General features: G+C 39.4%; 1 protein-coding gene across 1 annotated transcript in view; it reads right to left on the bottom strand.

Moving 5' to 3' along the window:
* LOC140278518 (1-phosphatidylinositol 4,5-bisphosphate phosphodiesterase delta-3-A-like) overlaps positions 1 to 17,103 on the bottom strand; it is a 36,109-nt gene extending 19,006 nt beyond the window's left edge. The window contains exons 1-3 of the mRNA XM_072373551.1: positions 16,826 to 17,103; positions 7,500 to 7,555; positions 7,302 to 7,413 (exon numbers count right to left, since the gene is read on the bottom strand). Of these exons, the coding sequence (XP_072229652.1) occupies positions 7,302 to 7,413; positions 7,500 to 7,555; positions 16,826 to 16,916 (259 nt within the window). The 5' untranslated portion in view covers positions 16,917 to 17,103. The remainder of the gene's footprint in view (positions 1 to 7,301; positions 7,414 to 7,499; positions 7,556 to 16,825) is intronic.
* Between the last annotated feature and the right edge of the window lie 676 nt (positions 17,104 to 17,779).

The following is a 17,779-nucleotide window of genomic DNA, read 5'->3' as shown; positions in this document are numbered from 1 at the left end:
GCTCTGCAGTGGCCTGATAAGGAGCCATTTCATTTGAATCAGGTGTGGTGGAGGAGGGAAACATCGAAAACGTGCAGGGCAGTGGGTCATGAGGACCGGAACAGAGAAACACTGAGTTAACCATAGTCTAGTCGTGTTTTGTTTTATTTCCACAGTTAAGATTTTTTATTCCCGGCTCAGCCGCGCTTTTTGTTCTTGCCTTGCTTTTTGTAAATAAATCTTGTTTTTCTTGAGAGTTCTGCATCTGGGTCCTCCCTTCACACTACGCTCTTGACAAGCTTGGGTTGAGGTGTCCTCCGTGGTCAGAAACGAACAGTGTTTACAGTACAATAGTGTCAAGAGCTCTACCTAAGATTTAAATGCTCTTCCTCATTTAACAAGCAAAGTTATTTTTATAAATATGACAATAAGAACATGCCAAACAGTGGAAAGGTACTTAGATCAGAATTTAACACAATGTAGAGAATATTCCATTACAAGCACTAAACATTAAACGTGCACACTAGTACTCAATACCCCAGACAAGGGGAAAAGAAAATAATTGTAATACAAACTAAATAAACAAAAAATTAAGAGGATCAAACAGAGAAATTGCTCAGTATAGTAGCTATACATACATACAGTATATGCACATATAACTGCATATACAGAGTTACATGAACACTAAAAGGAAGTGGCGGGTGATGACTCAGGCTACACTATGTTGAGGGAAGGAAGTTCATCTTCAAAAATACGATAGAAATGGTTGCCTAACTTTATAATATCTATGGGTAGTGCTCCATGCAGTACACTTAAGTTGTTCAAGTTCGAGATGAGACCTCACCTCCTCCACCCAACTCCTGTGAGAGGGGGGGTAGCCTTCTTCCAACTAAGGAGTATCAGACATCGAGCCAATAGAGTGGAGAATGCTATGGCCTCAGCCTGGTGCCCAGTTATTGGTGTCTCCCGAGGGACGACACCAAATAATGCAGTCAATGGGTTGGGACTGACAACTTTATTACACATATATGAAAATGTATCAAATATACATGTCCAAAATAGAGCCAGTTTCAGGCAGAGCCAAAACATGTGACTGAGGCTAGCTGGGTCCTGGCTGCATCTAATGCAAGTCGGGTCTAAACCAGGGTAGAGTTTGGCTAGCTTACCTGCAGATAAATGTAACCTGTACAGAACCTTAAATTGCAGCAACCCATGGCGAATACATATTGACGAAGAGTGTACCAATGTAATTGCTTTCTGCCAGTTTACATCTGAAATGGTGGTTCTTAATTCTTCCTCCCACAGCCTTGCTAAACGTTTAAGAGATGTGGTGGCAACCCTTTGGATCTTATCATTTAATATAAACACCAGGCCTCTGTCAACTGGGTCCATGTTCAAACATTCATCTATCCATGTACTCTGGGGGGTCGTTAAAGAGAAGTGTCTTTTGACATAACTCTGCACCTGTAAGTATCTAAAGAAATGTGACTGTGGGATACTGAAGTCTTTCTTTAGCTGTTCAAAGGAAATGAAGTGCCCTCCCTTAAAAAGGTCCATCACACATTTAATCCCTCTCCTATGCCACAATTGAAAAGATGGGTCTGTGACAGATGGAGCAAAATTGATGTTTGCTCAAATAGGGGCAGTGGCAAGCGCTTGCTTATACTTAAAGTGAATCCGAAACTGCGACCATATCTTCAGGCAGCCTGAAATTCTTGGGTTGTTCGTCCAACAGCGTTTACTTAGGGGTAGTGAAGAACAAATTAAAGAGCAAAGCAAAACAAGAGTACTCGAATAATGTTCCATTCGGCACCAAACTGGAAAGTCATCATCTGATACATCAGAGACCCAGAACATCAGTTTGTGGATATTAGCCGCCCAATAATAATACAAAAAATTAGGAGAAGACAGCCCACCATCTGGATTTTGTCTTTCCAAATATTCCTTCCATATTAGAGGTACTTTTCTATTCCAAATAAAAGTAGATATGCACTTATTTAAGTCCTTTATAAAGGATTTAGGGATAAAGACTGGTATTGCCTGGAACAGAAATAAAAATGAAATAAAAATGTGGAAGGGTTGACCATCTCTCCATGTTCTGTTCTTTTTTAAATTGCTGTCAAAAAGATCCCTATATTTGTAAGTAACACAAACACCCAAGTAAGTAAAGCTATCCTTATTAACAGAGAAAGGAAAGTCCTGGAATAACATCTGGCATGCTTTGTCATTTATGGGGAATAAAACGCTTTTAGTTAAGTTTAACTTGTATCATGAAATCTGCCCGAACTTGGTAATGAGCTCAAGAGTAATTGATATAGTAGTACATGGGTCTGAGAGAAAAAGAATAAGGTTGTCTGCATAAAGTGATACTTTATGTGTATGTCCAGCCCTTTGCACTCCTACCAGATTAGTGGTCGTCCTTAGCATTACTGCCAAAGGCTCAATGGCAATATCAAATATCTGGAGGCTCAAGGGAGACCCCCGGGAAAGAGGGAAATAGTCCGATATTATCTTGTTTGTTCTTACTGAGGCTTGAGGTGCCCTATAAAGAATTTTAATCCATGCACAGAAAGTAGGACCAAAGCCAAACCTCTCCAGCGCGATGAACAGGTAATTATATTCAATCCTGTCGAACGCTTTTTGTGCATCCCTGCTCCCACTTAAGTGAAAGTGCACTAGTCTTATCAGCTAATTGCCTTTAAACTATTCTGCAGTAAAATGGTCACTCTCATAAATTTTTGTATGTACAATACATCATCAGAGAATACGTGGAGAAATGGAGCTCTTTTAAAAAGCACGGAGAAAGCATGCGCTTTGCATGTTAACTATAAGTAATAAACAATTATAATATAATAATTATTTTTGGAAGAACCTTCATTTTCATTTTAGAGCTAAAACCTAGTGTTCCGTACACTGTACATTAAATACGGTATAAAAGTACATACACACCAGCTCTGGATCCAAGCTATGATCTTCAAAAAAAGACCAGTTGTTCTAAAGGTCTGGACTGGTACCAGTCAGAGAAGTCATGAGATTATAGAGAGCATAAGATTTTCCCTGTACATCTATTATTTTTCTTCAGAAATGCTGGATTTACTTTACTAGACAAAAATAAGTAACTTTTGAAGTTTTCTCAAGTCATGTTTTGACTGAGGCTATAACCTGCTGCTGATGAAATCCCACACTCTTTAATTTAAAGTTTGGAACTACTGTGCTGTGGTAGACCACCCAGTCATGTTACAGCAAACTCATTTAATCTAAAACAAGTGGGATAAATAACTGGGTGTATATGACAAGCTCCCACTGTCTTGTATCCACATGAAGTTCAGTTACACCTATATGATGAAAAGTTTTCAGAAATTGGTCTGGATCAGAGAAGTGATTAAGAATTGAATTTTATCTTTAAGTGTGTTTGGAAGAGAAGAAGCATGTTTATTAATCAGGAGGGGGTAAATAGCTGCAAGGATTTAAGGTGTCATAAAGGGAGAAGATGCAAGACACAAACTCACTGGTGGTCAGAGGGCAGGTCCTGTGAAACACACACATGCACAAACTTACAAATATAAGCACAGAACCACATCACAGGCAAATCCTATTCTGTGGCAAGGCTGTGTTCTTCCCTTTGGATGTTAAATCAGTGGTTGAGTCGTATGGTAACTATACAGCACCAAACCGCTGAACTACAGCCGACTCCCAGTTTCATATAATGTCCTATAATCTGACTGTTTGAATTACAGCAGGATGAGAGGCCACCTTGATCTGAAAATAGATGTGCTCTATAATCAGGACACTTTGTGTGACTGCTAGATAGTGGAAATGAGAGAGAGTTTTACTGCAGAGCAGTAACTAGCATTTAAATTCCCCAAAAATAGAAACTATATTCATGTTCCATCTTACACACCCAACCAGAGCTATTAAAGATATTGAAAAGGAAAGGGTGCTTGTTACCAGTTATCATACAGACATAGCTCTGAACATCTGGGCGTAGTCACTTTGAAGGACTATTTTAGTGAGTTTACAAAACAAACTTAAAAGTGTGAGTTATAGTTTGTTCAAATTTTATTCCCCCTAATTGTTTTAGTTAGGTCTCTTGCTTCAAGTTAGTGTATCATTAAATCCATAAATTACTAAATCTACAGAGCATGGTAAACATGTTTGAAATGAGTGCACAAAATCATTTTGAATGGCCGTGACACTGTTGTAAAAGATGGCTGGATTTTGTTATTAGCCAGGTTTTAATTTATAAGCTCTCAAAGATCAGTGCTCATAAAACAAAGGTTCCGATAGGCTACACCCTTGTCACGTATGGGATAGTGATTAGGGAATCACATTCTACCTAGGATTAAAGAAACAATCAAAGAGCCTTTAATAAATCTTTAAAAAATTGAAGAAATATATTTCACAAAGATTCCAGAAACATTGACCAGTGAAGTTGAATGCATATGAAGCCTGAGTATGCAACACTTATTTTGTTTGTTTTATCTGTTTCCAGCAATAATATGACATATCTTTGCCATATGCTGCACCCATAGGAAAGCTGTCAAATAGACCCTCAATAGAACAGTCGGGCAATAACCAGACAAGTCAAAGAAAATGAAAATGAAGCCAGCATCAAAAAGAAGGGATCATCAACAGTGAATCTTCAATCAGTTAGAGTTAGTCCACGGATCAACAATTAAACTTTTCAAGACTTCACAATGAAACCTATTTATATGCAGTAACTTTCACTGAATATATCAGACAAGGAGTTATTTATTATCATAGAGGTCTTAGATTGCAGAGGGAACCTATTTGGGGGAAAAACTAATTCATTTTGTGATTGCCAGTGTGCCAGTTTCCTCAACCTTATACCTAAAAAATACAATGGCCGAAACTAACTAAGAGAAAAAACTGTCTATATAGGTACAATCTCTTAGGTATAATCTAATTCTTCTAGGGATAATCAAGGAATGCACTTGAAACTTTGTCAAGAAATGAAAAGAAGGAAATCAGTTGAGATGAAAATAATGCAAGTGTGGGCAACATTCATCATTGGAGGAAAACTCGACAGGGCCCTGTGATGGACTGACAACATGTCCGGGGTGTACCCTGTTTCTTGCACAATGACAACTGGGATAGGCTCTAGCCCCCACGTGACACTGAGGTGGATTAAGCAGGTATAGAAAATGGATGGACGGAACGTAAACAGAAGCCTCAAACAGTGATCTGCAAGATATCAACAAATGGATCAGTTCTCCACTGAACAATTATCATGAGCCTCAACTTCCATTTCACAATGAAGAATTAAAAAAAATTAAAGTTGCAAGCAGCGATGATTGAGCCTGAGCACGTGTGCATGTTCTGGTCAAGTTTGAAGCCGTAACCATTACATCTGTAGGAGGAGTTCAATCATGTGCGAGGTGTGGAAACAAAGTGACGTTTCCAACCACCAGGAGGTGGTGCTATAGGTGATTGTCAATATGGGCATATGTACGCAGTCAGGGCAGAGTCATGGGCAAATATATTAAGTTTGGTGAAGATCAGACAATGTATGCAGAACTTATAAGTGACTTTGTGTTTTGTAGCGAGCACTAGCCAATTGTCAAAGTTTGAGGGTCTGCCACGGACACACCTTTCAGACTTTGGAAAAACTTTTAATCCCCCTTGGCTGAAGAGTAACCAGACCAATTTTGAAGGTGTTACCATTAAATGTGTAGGAGAAGTTCGATCATATGCAAGGTATGGAAACAGGCAAAACGGCACCAATTTGCATCTTCCACTCAAAATGGCCAACTTCCTGTGAACCTGGAACCATGATGTCCCAGGCTTTTTTGTGTGCCTGGGCATGATAAAGGTGTGTACTGAATTTCATCTGTCTTCGCAAAACTGACCCCAACGGCATGGGTATTTAGTAAATTTGTAATGGGCGCTATAGAGCCATTTTGACGCAACTACACTAAAACGTATTGGCACACCAGGTCTGACGCGCATGGCAAAATTGGTGAGTTTTGGCGCATGGGAAAGCACCGAAAAATGCGCAAAATACAAGAAAAATTAAAGCTGCAAGCAGCAATGATCGGACCCGAGCACGTGTGCACGTCCTGGTCAAGTTTGAAGGCATTACCATTACATCTGCAGGAGGAGTTCGATCGTATGCAAGGTGTGGAAACAAAGTGAGGTTTCCAACCACCAGGAGGTGGCACTATAGGAGAGTGTCAGTATGCACATTTGTACGCAGTCAGGGCAGAGTCCCAGGCAAGCCTATGAAGTTTGGTGAAGATCGGACAATGTATGCACAAGTGACGTTGTGTTCTGTGACGAGCAGCAGCGATTCCTCAAAGTTTTAGGGTATGTCACGACCACACCCTTAAGACTTTGGAAAAGATGATCACAACTTTTAATCTCCTATGGCTGAAGAGTAACCACACCAATTTTGAAGGCGTTACCATTAAATGTGTAGGATAAGTTCGATCATATGCAAGGTATGGAAACAGGCAAAACGGCACCAATTTGCATCTTGCACTGAAAATGGCCGACTTCCTGTGAACCTGGCACCATGATGTCCCAGGCTTTTATGTGCGGCTGGGCATGACGAAGGCATGTACCAAATTTCGTCCGCCTACACAAAACTAACCCCAATGGCAGGGGCTTTTAGTAAATTTCTAGGGGGCACTACAGAGTCCTTTTGAAGCAATTCCACTAAAACGTAGAGGCCACCAGATCTGACACGCATTGGAAAATTGGTGAGTTTTGGGGGTGCAATTGCAGTTAATAAAGTTAACTGTGTTGATGAATGATTAAGTAAAAAAACTAGAAAAAGCTGTTCCTGCGAAACAGCAGTAAGAATGCTGATGCAGTTGAATGTGGATAGCTGACAATGCTAAAAAATTGGAAAATCTTTCAATTGCTGGAAAAACAGTTGCTGAAGTCTTGGTTGAAGGAATCTGAAGTTGAAATAACAACAGTGGAATGATTTAAACCTAATGGAATAACAGAAGATTTGATGAAAGGGCTGAATGTTTTCCAGCATTCTCACAATTAGATTAGACTTTATATAATCAATTTCCAGGAGATAAGATGGAGGTTCCATGCCAGGATGCAACATGTTGACATGGAAAGACTTCTGCTTTTCATATTAAAGTTGCCCATGAAACCAAATTAATAAGACTATTCAAAGTTATTAATTTTTTTAAACATATGAATTTCTTTATTTGAACTGGCTTCAGCTTGTACCCTGTCGTGTCCTCTCAGTTGGCTGTTGCATGTTTCTACAATGATGTCATATAAAATCCCTTTGCCTCCTACCTTGATTCTGATGCATATAAACGCACAAACAAACTCACAGGACTGTTGCTCCTTAGCCCAGTTTGATGTTTTGTGTGACTGACACCAGACAGTGACACCATCCTCCAACAGCTTCAGAGTTCGCTGCTTCTGCCAGCGAGGTGAGCGGACCTTCACACATGACAGGTGAAATCTGTTAAATTTGATTATTTTATCACTGCATTAAGCAGATACTAAAAGTTTCACATTTGTATTACCTTTACCATACTGGAGCCCTGCAACATCTGCTTCACATCTTCATTATCATGAACTCCTAGAAAGCCAATAGAACAAACATTGGTTAAAGAAAGACTCATATGATGTCTGAAAACTGAATATGTGAACATGATGGCAGGAAGTACAGGGCTTGGACATTGAAACTGAAACACCTGTAATTTTAGTGTGGGAAGTTATATACACAATATACACAGCCAGGCTGCTATAGCCAAACCTTTGATCACTTGTGCCAATGTCAAACGTCGGTTTCAACGGTGCCAGGAGCGCAAATCTTGGGCTGTGGACTATGTGAAACATGTATTGTTCTCTGATCAGTCCACCTTTACCGTTTTCCCCACATCTGGTAGAGTTTCGGTGTGGAGAAGCCCCAAAGAAGCGTACCACCCAGACTTCTGCATGCCCAGAGTGAAGCATGGGAGTGGATCAGTGATGGTTTGGGCTGCCATATATTGGCATTCCCTTGGAACAATACTTGTGCAAGATGGGCTGCCAAGGACTACCGAACCATTCTGCAGGACCATGTGCATCAAGTGGTTCAAACATTGTATCCTGAAGGCGGTGCCAAGTATCAGGATGACAATGCACCAATACACACAGCAAGACTGGTGAAAGATTGGTTTGATGAACATGAAAGTGAAGTTGAACATCTCCCTTGGCCTGCACAGTCACCAGATCTAAATATTATTGAGCCACTTTGGGGTGATTTGGAGGAGCTAGTCAGGAAACATTTTCCTCCACCAGCATAACGGCCACTATCCTGCAAGAGGAATGGCTTAAAATCCCTCTGACAGTTGTGCAGGACTTGTATATGTCATTCCTAAGACGAATTGACACTGTATTGGCCGCAAAAGGAGCCCCTACACCATACTAATAAATGATTGTGGTCTAAAACCAGGTGGTTCAGTTTCATTGTCCAACCCCTGTATATACAGCATCAAATAATTTGGTGGAGTATGGTCAGAATTAGAGGGTGGTTTACATACATCTAATGGACCACAACAGAAGAAATGGGAGCTTTGCAAATGTGACATTGAGGCAGAAAAGTTAGTCTGGAAAGATAAGTTCAATAACTTATAAGAAAGCCCTTCGTAAAGCTATAACTGCTTATTATTCATCATTGATAGAAGAAAATAAGAACAATCCCAGGTTTCTTTTCAGCACTGTAGCCAGACTGAAAAAGAGTCCGAGCTCTGTTGAGCCATGTATTCCTTTAACTCTCAGCAGTGATGATTTCATGAGATTCTTTATCAGTAAAATTGTTTCTATCAGAGAGACGATTCCCACTATTATCACTGATGCATCATCAAGTAGAGCAGCTTCAGAAGTATCTTTAGAACCTGATTTGTATTTAGACGGCTTCTGTCCAGTTGATCTCTCTGAGCTAACAACAGCAATAGTCTCTTCTAAACCATCAACTTGTATATTAGACCCAATCCCAACCAGGCCAACCCAAACCAGGTTTTCCCCTTAAATGACACTTTTATATTGGATTTGATCAATCGGTCTTTGTTGACAGGATATGTACCTCAGACTTTTATGGTTGCTGTAATTAAACCTTTACTTAAAAATCTACTCTTGATTCAGAAGTGCTGGCTAATTATCAACCTATATCCAATCTCCCTTTTTTGTCTAAAGTTCTTGAAAAAATAGTTGCAGCTCAACATTGTGATCATTTACACAGAATTAATCAGTTTGAAGAGTTTCAGTCAGGATTCAGAGTGCATCATAGCACAGAAACAGCACTGGTGAAAGTTACCAATGATCTCCTTTTAGCCTCTGATAGCTGACTTGTGTCTGTGCTTGTCCTGTTGGATCTTAGTGCTGCATTTGATACAGTCGATTACAGCATTCTGTTACAGAGACTTGAACATGGATTAAAGGAACTGCATCAACTTGGCTTAAGTAATATTTATCCACTTGATTAATGTTTGCTAATGTATGAAGAATCTTCCTCAAATACCAGAGTAAGTCGTGGAGTTCCTCATGGTTCTGTGCTTGGACCAATTCTTTTTACTTTATACATGCTTCAATTAGGTAACATTATTAGACAGCATGGCATACATTTCCATTGCTATGCTGATGATACTCAGCTGTACATATCTATGAAACCAGGTGTAACCAATCAGTTGGTTAAACTACAATTATGTCTTAAAGACATAAAGACCTGGATGACTCTGAATGTTCAGATGCCTTCTTTCACCTTCGTAATATTGCCAAAATTAGGAATAACCCATCTCAGAATGAAGAAGAAAAACTAGTACTAAAACTAATACTGCATTTGTTACTTCAAGATTGGACTACTGTAATTCTTTATTATTGGGCTGTCCCACAAATTCTCTCAAAAGCCTCCAGCTGATCCAAAATGCTGCAGCCAGAGTTCTGATGAGATCATGAGAGATCATATTTCTCCAGTTTTAGTTTCTCTTCATTGGCTCCCTGCTAAATTAAAAAAAATAGAATTTCAAATTCTTCTTCTCATATTTAAAGCTCTTAACGACAAAGGTCCATCATATCTTAAAGCTCTCATTGTTATAGATATTTTCCCAACAGAGCACTTCACTCTCAGACTGCAGGTCTATTTGTGGTTCCCAGAGTTTCTAAAAATAGAACGTGAGGCAGAGACGTCAGTTATTAAGCCCTTCTCATGTGGAACAAGCTGCCAGTATACGTTCTGTGATGGTAAAATTTATGTCTCAGGACTGACAGACTCTCCTATCCACATTAACCATTTGTATCACCCAGACACGCTAATTGTTTTAAACTATTTACCTCTTAATTAACACTCAGACAAGATAATTGTTTTAACCTCCTGTTTCTTAATTATCATCAAGACTGCATCCTGCCCCCCCTGCAGATGTGATTACACATCTAAAGAACAAAGCCCCCCCCCCCCCCCCCCCCCTCCTCAGGTATAAATGCTCTGTATTTCTTTTGTCTGGATCTTTTCATACCATTGCCGCTGAATGGTGTGGACTGATCTTTTTCCTTGCAACGAAGAATAAAAACTTAGCCGGCCGGCAGAAAAAGTAAGTTTCTCTATTTCATTGCTCATCAGAGGTATTAGGAAGGAAGCGGGGAAAAAAAAAAAAAAAAAAAAAGGAAGGAAGCGATTGAAAACTTCCATAACAGTTCCGGAAGCAGACACCCTCTCTACCTTTAAGACTAGGCTTAAAACTTTCCTTTTTGATAAAGCTTATAGTTAGGGGTAGCTCAGGTGAATCTGAAACACCCCATAGTTATGCTGCTATAGGCCTAGACGGTTGGTGGATCTCCCACAATGCACCTCTCCTCACTCTGCTCTCTTTACTTTCCATGTTTCAATAATATTATTGGTATTATTTGTCATTAACTTGTGTTTCTCTTTCTCAGCCGGTATCCTTGTTCTGGTGTTATGGAGCTTGTTGTTTCCTCTTTCTTGTCCTCTCAAACCCCAGCTTGTCAAGGCAGATTACCACCATCCCTTAGTCTGGTTCTGCAAGAGGTTTCTTCCTATTAAACAGGAGTTTTTTCTTTCCATCGTCTACTTGTGCACAATCCATGGGGCATTGGATTAAAGAAAAGTTTTGATGCAATATCTTGGTTTCCTTAATTGGCTTGAATTGGACTGTATCTTTGAAGTGCTTTGAGAAGACATTGCTGTGATTTGGTTCTCAATCACTAAAACAGAATCTAATTAATTTAATTGAATCTACAGGAATTTCTTAATATTTAGAGGAGTTCACTTTTTGTCTGATGAGGTCACAGAATTGATTATGGGGTATTGTGGAATCAAAACTGTCAAATTCAAAATTAAAATTAAAATATTTAAATCTAAAGTTGTCTAAGTTTTCCAGATTTGCTGAAACATCTGGAGAATATGTTAATTTCCAAAGAAAACTCAGCAATTGGCTCTGGGATTTGTTGTTGAAATCAGTGACAAACATTAACATGGGGTAGTAGGTGACAGTAAACAAAAAAGATGCAAAATATGAAGACGTTTTGTTGTTTTCTAATTGGTTCGTGTTTAGTAATGGAAACATTCTGTTGAACATGAAAAATCACATTCTTTTTTGTTTGTTATTATATTGTTTGGTAAATTGGTAGGTCATAATAATATTCCCCTGCACAAAAATTATTTTGTTGAGTACAGCTACAGTTAAATCTATCTGGCAGGTCAAAATCTTTAAAAACATTTCAGATAATGACTTTAGATTTAGTTCTTCCTGAAAGTGTATGAGTTTCAGGTGGGATTATCTGGACAGTGGCTGTCTTGGAATAGGATTCCAGAAAGGAACTCAGAATAGTTGAAAAATAACATGTGACATAGACCGTCTTGACCTTAAGATCACTGCTGATCGGACAATATTCCCTGTATACTTACTCCAAAAAACACTTGAATAAAAACACATGAAACATAATTTGATCTACTTACATGTCAACAACCTTGGCAAAATGCAAAATATTTATTTTGAATAAATGTGAAAATACCAAAAGAAACCCCAGAAAACCTCAACATGCATAACTCTTCACCTGCTGACCCAAAAAGTACTTTTTAACCACCTTTGGCATCTTAGGGTATGTATCTATGAGCTTGCCACATCTGGCCGCTGGGAATTTTGGCCATTCTTCAACGTGAAACTGCTCTAGCTCCTTCAAGATAAATGGGTTCTGCTGGTGTACGGCAATCTTTATGTCATGTAAACATTTTTAGATTAAGTTCTGGGCTTTGATTAGGTACACTATATTGTCAAAAGTATTGACTCACCCATCCAAATAATTAAATCCAGGTGTTCCAGTCTCTTCCATGACCACAGGTGTATGAATTCAAGCACCTTGGCATGCAGACTGCTTCTACAAACATTTGTGAAAGAATGGGTCGCTCTCAGGAGCTCGATGAATTCCAGTGTGGTACCATGATAGGATGCCACCTGTGCAAGTCTAGTCGAGAAATTTCCTCACTACTAAATATTCCACTGTCAACTGTTAGTGGTATTATAACAAAGTGGAAGCGATTGGGAACGACAGCAACTCAGTCACAAAGTGGTAGGTCACGTAAAATGTCAGAGCGGGGTCAGCAGATGCTGAGACGCACAGTGAGCAGAGGTCACCAACTTTCTGCAGAGTCAATTGCTACAGACCTCCAAGCTTCAGATTTAACCTTCAGATTAGCTCAAGAACAGTGCATAGAGAGCTTCATGGAATGGGTTTGCATGGCCGAGCAGCGGCATCCAAACTGCAAGTACAAGTACAATGTAAAGCGTAAGATGCAGTGGTGTAAAGCATGCTTCCACTGGACTCTAGAGCAGTGGAGATGCATTCTCTGGAGTGACGAATCACGCTTCTGCATCTGGCAATCTGATGGAGGAGTCCTGGTTTGGCGGTTGCCAGGGGAACTGTACTTGTCTGACTGCATTGTGCCAAGTGTAAAGTATGGTGGAGGGGGGATTATGGTGTGGGGTTGTTTTTCAGGAGCTGGGGTTGGCCCCTTAGTTCCAGTGAAAGGAACTCTGAATGCTTCAGCATACCAATAGAATTTGGACTTTATGGAAACAGTTTGGGGATGGTCTCTTCCTGTTCACCACCAGTGCACAAAGCAAGGTCTAAAAGACATGGATGAGCCAGTTTGGTAGACTGTTGAGAACAGACAACACGCTGGCACTGTGCGGTAGGGCTGGCTTCTTGGTGAGTAACTTTTTCATGTAATTGTCCTAATATTATTCCCTGTGACGTGCATTGAGCATATGCGCCCCCAATTTCTATCCGGTCTTCACAGCATCATAGTTGGTGGTTAAAGTTAGTAACTTGCTGTTTTTTGCTGGTTAAACAACAGCTTAAGATCTTTCTAACAAGCCCCTGATTGTCTGATTGTGTGTGCAAATGTTAATAACCCTGTGCGTAAAGTGTGAAATGTCTGAATCAGCCTCACCTTTTCTGTCACTTCTGCACTATAGGTTCCTTTATGAACACATTTGTGAGTTACACAAATATAGGTATTTACCTTGGGGGTAATCAGAGTCACCCACACTCCCACACCCACCATCAGTGTCACCCATAGCTGTGCTGACTCTCTGTTCAAGCCAGTCTCCGCTTCATATCCACCTTAACATCGGAACACTTATTTTTCACCTCTACTTGTGTGCGCTTCTCAGACTCCACAGCATTAAAGGCTCCGCTCACGCTCTCCCACCCACTCCTCTTATTTTTGCTGCTTATATTGTAGGACAGCGTGCCAAAGAGCACATTTTTGCGGGCCTCCACTTCAGAAAGTACATCTTACTTTCCGTTAAGTTATTCTTTTTCCGTCTTACTCATTCTGTTTTCTTTATTTTCTGATCGTGCAGAGAGAGGAATCGCAGGTGGAGGGCTAATTTAAATATGATTTGCATATTTAAGTAGGAGCGTGGACGGGGGGGAGTCGGGTACTTCGACATGTGCGCTCAATTCCACGTTGATTGGGATGTACAAACGAAAGGTGCTTGAATCATGCGTGCGCACACATTGATACATCTGGATATTTTTGTACGTTGGAGGGCATTTTGGTTTGAGCGTGCACCATGTTTCAGTCGAAAATCCACGCAAGTCTTTGTACATGAGGCCCCTGGTCTACCTTTATTAAACAACGATTATAAAACACACTGGTAGTATTAAGACATAAGTTTGCAGGGAAAACAAGATAAACGATGCACTAGCAGCGCCAGGAATTTGATTGTGGGTGGGCCTCTAGAAAACTGGATGGGCCAGTTAAAATAAGCCAAAGTTCCCCTTCATCTCCGTTTCAGCGCTTATCTGTGGTACTGAGGACAGCAACTATAACACATAAAACTTTATAGTTTTATGCCCTTATGTGTTTTATGCCCTTTATAATACCTCTGCCTCCTGCCAATATTATTTTTCCCTCCAGAAAATGTGCATACAGACAGCCAGACACTAACCTTCACGTTAACTGTTACTTGCCTTGCTGGTGTGAGGGGGTGGCTACGGGGGGACTTGATGGGAAGAGGGCGGCCGAGCTGGATGGTAATGGTAACGCATCGTCACTCGTAACCATACTTAATATGTCGAGAGTTTCCTTGTGTTTCTTTGTGAAGACATATGAAAACAAGCTAATGTGATTTGTTTTATCGTGTTTATGTTTCATATTAGCTATCGTCTGTGTCTGTCTCATTCATTGCTTGCTTGAAAAGCTTGCGTGCCATTGTCATTCATTTAATTGGATCACTTGCTGGTGACAATGCAGCCTGTGGGCAGGCGCCACACGTGGGGTAGAAGCCGCTGATTGGTTGAGAAGCTTTCACTCAAAGCTTTCCTCAGGTTGGTTATTGAATGCACAGCCAGAATGAAAACTAATGCTATGTCTGAGGGTGGGCCCGGGCCTAAAATGGGTGGGCCCATGTGAACATGTGCAGAACAATAAAATTATAATTTGTTCAAGTTATAGAAGCTGACATCCGCATGCTTCTCAAGCTGCTGATAGTTTTGTTAGTTTGAGGATGATAACTGCTATAAGAAAAAATATCTAAAAATAGTGCTCAAGCATCTGAAATTAACCACAAGCAAGCAATAACCTTCAAAAAATAAATATCAATGCCAACTCTAGTCTTCTCAATTTAGACTTCATTTACCAAACAAAATAGCTAAAAATTCAGGTTGCTCCAAAGCTGTGAATTTCTGACTTAAGAGCTCTTCAGAAAATACTACCAGACATCTGTCGCAGGATCTCAGGCTGCACTCAGGCTGATAAAAGCTTAGCATGTTATACATATCTGAGGCCAAGCATTCCCTAAAATTAATGAGTACAATCAGTTCTAAAACATTCAGGTAGCCATTGCAAATGCAAATTAGCATTTGTGGATTATCTTATCAGGTTTAGTCAGTTAGATATTTATTTGCTACAGGGTTATGGACTAGTTTTAATTTGTCTCCGATGTAATGGCTAATATAAGAAGCTATTGGAAGTTTAATATAGAAAGATGGGCCAACCATTTAAGTTTTTTGCTGATAGAAAGTAGGACATACTAGTTCATAGGTGAGATACTCAGTATTAATCAAAACCCGGTTGTAAAAGTTAAGCTTACTGTCATGGAATCTTAACTTTAATTCAGTTCAAGTTGTTCAATAGCACTATTTCACTGCAAATGTCATCCAAGGGCATTTTATATAAAAAGTACACAAGTTCAATTCAGTCCAGTTCGATCAAATTCAGTATAATTGTATTCATAAAATAGTTCAATTCTAACAGGGCTAAGGAAACAAATTGCCCTCAATGTTTAACTTCACTCTGCTAAAAATCAGTCGTTTGGATAGTTCTGAATTATATTAACCTGTAAGGCATTCAAAATGGAAACCAAATTTGATCTAGAGTTGTCTGTACTATAATGGGGAACAGCGAAGGGTAGAGGATGGAATCCCAGGCAAACCAGAACTATAAATATGTAAGACTAAATACATGAAGTATACATAAATAAATACCAAATTTATGATGATTATCATATCAGAGAGACTGGACTCTCAAATTAAAGATGATATCTATCCAATTAATGTAGTACTTAGTGCAAAACTGTCCATTGTGACTGTTAAATCATGAAGTAATTATTGCAGAATTGCACTGATGTTTTACCAACACTTACCGTTGTAGCTGAGAACAACTATAGCTGAGACCTATTTTATACCAGCGTATAATGACTGTAAGGTAATGACTGTATTTCTTACTGATCAGTCAGGTGACTATTGACTGTTAATTACTCTAGTCACTCGGAAATGATGCAAAGTACTGTCCTAAGTGCAACCAAACAAAAAAACAAAAAAGAAAGAAAATAAAAAAGCTCATATTTTTGTCCAAGTAATTAAAAAGTATGCTCTAATAGAATAGAATAATAGAAACACTTCTGATGAGCTAGAACCCTGAAATGACTAAACGAATGGATGACTTTTTAAAACACTTTCCACGCAGTAGTCCAATAAATTTCGTCCTACTTTTCAAATATTGTATAATATAATATATCCCATTTGAAATATCAATGCTTCTTCAACAATGTGTTTGTTTCCTTTGTGTATATGCCCCGTGCGTTAAACTGAGTCTGGCATTTCATTAAATAAAGAGACGTTTGTGTTCAATAACGGAATAAATGTACTCGGTTACATACTAGGGCCACATAACAGTACACTGCAACCATAATATGACCGACTTGGCTATTCCCTCAGTGAAAGGGGGAGGAGGAGATACGGTAGCTCCTCAGTTATGGTCCAGTATCATTCGGACTCTGTCAAACAGATGAATGTGAATCGTTGAATTCATTAAGAGTGAAAGAGCTAGAATACAAATACTCACCCAGACTCCTCAGAGGATCGATGGCCTTAGACTCAAACGTCCCGGCTCTATTCTTCCCCTGTGAAATTGCTTTTTTCCTGGCGCCCAACATGATGCAAAGTGGCTTCCTTCCTTCGCCGTCACTGAGGCCGTATCCTGTTGTGTCTGCGGCAGGAGGTCGGAGCTGGAAAGCAACTTCAGCTGATCAGATGGTATAAACTCCGCCTGGAGGAGGCAGTGAATGCGTCCGCAGCCTGCTCCTCATGCTTTTATCCTGCAAGAGGATCCAGGAGCACGGCCAAGCCTTCACCCTGCTGATGTCATGGAGATAGGATTTAGAAAGGCTGACGTGATAGAGTCAACGTCACTGCAGACTGACACTTCCTTAGGTGACTTTCAAAATATCAGTCAATCGGATTTCATCTAGAAAGATGGATTTCTTTATTTCAATAAAATAAATGAAACAATGATTTTTTTGTTTGTTTTGGTAACCGGAAGAAGGATGATTATGTACGCATATGTAATATGTACAGTAGTTTTAGAAAGCGTCTTTTGTTTTTCAGAATAAATTAGGAGGTGTTATTCCACATCATAATAAATAAATTTGTGTTGAAACCTCATTCAGAATATATTAAGTGAAACGTGTGTAAAAGCATTGGAGTTTTGAAGAAAGCTAGGAATATATTTGAGATGTTTCAACACATCAGATTTTGTATGGCTCACTTATTCTTCCATATTTCACTTGTTCTTGAGAGGTGGGGGACAACACATAGATGCCAAATAATTAAAAGCTTTGTATGTATTACAAAAAAGAGCAACGGGACATGTACAAAATGCATACAAGAGAGCATACTAATTAATTAAATCATGTGTTGAAATGAAAGGATTGAGTTATTTTAAAGATTTTCTTTGTAAGATTTGTACATTTAAATTTTTACATCTTTTGTATTAAGAGCTAATGATGAGGATAAGAGA

The sequence above is a fragment of the Leuresthes tenuis genome, unplaced genomic scaffold (genome assembly GCF_036924035.1).
Source record: "Leuresthes tenuis unplaced genomic scaffold, fLeuTen1.0.hap1 SCAF_20, whole genome shotgun sequence".
In the NCBI taxonomy this organism is placed as follows: domain Eukaryota; kingdom Metazoa; phylum Chordata; class Actinopteri; order Atheriniformes; family Atherinopsidae; genus Leuresthes; species Leuresthes tenuis.
Note: the sequence above shows the minus strand (reverse complement) of the source record. Positions and strands in the feature narration are given on the sequence as shown.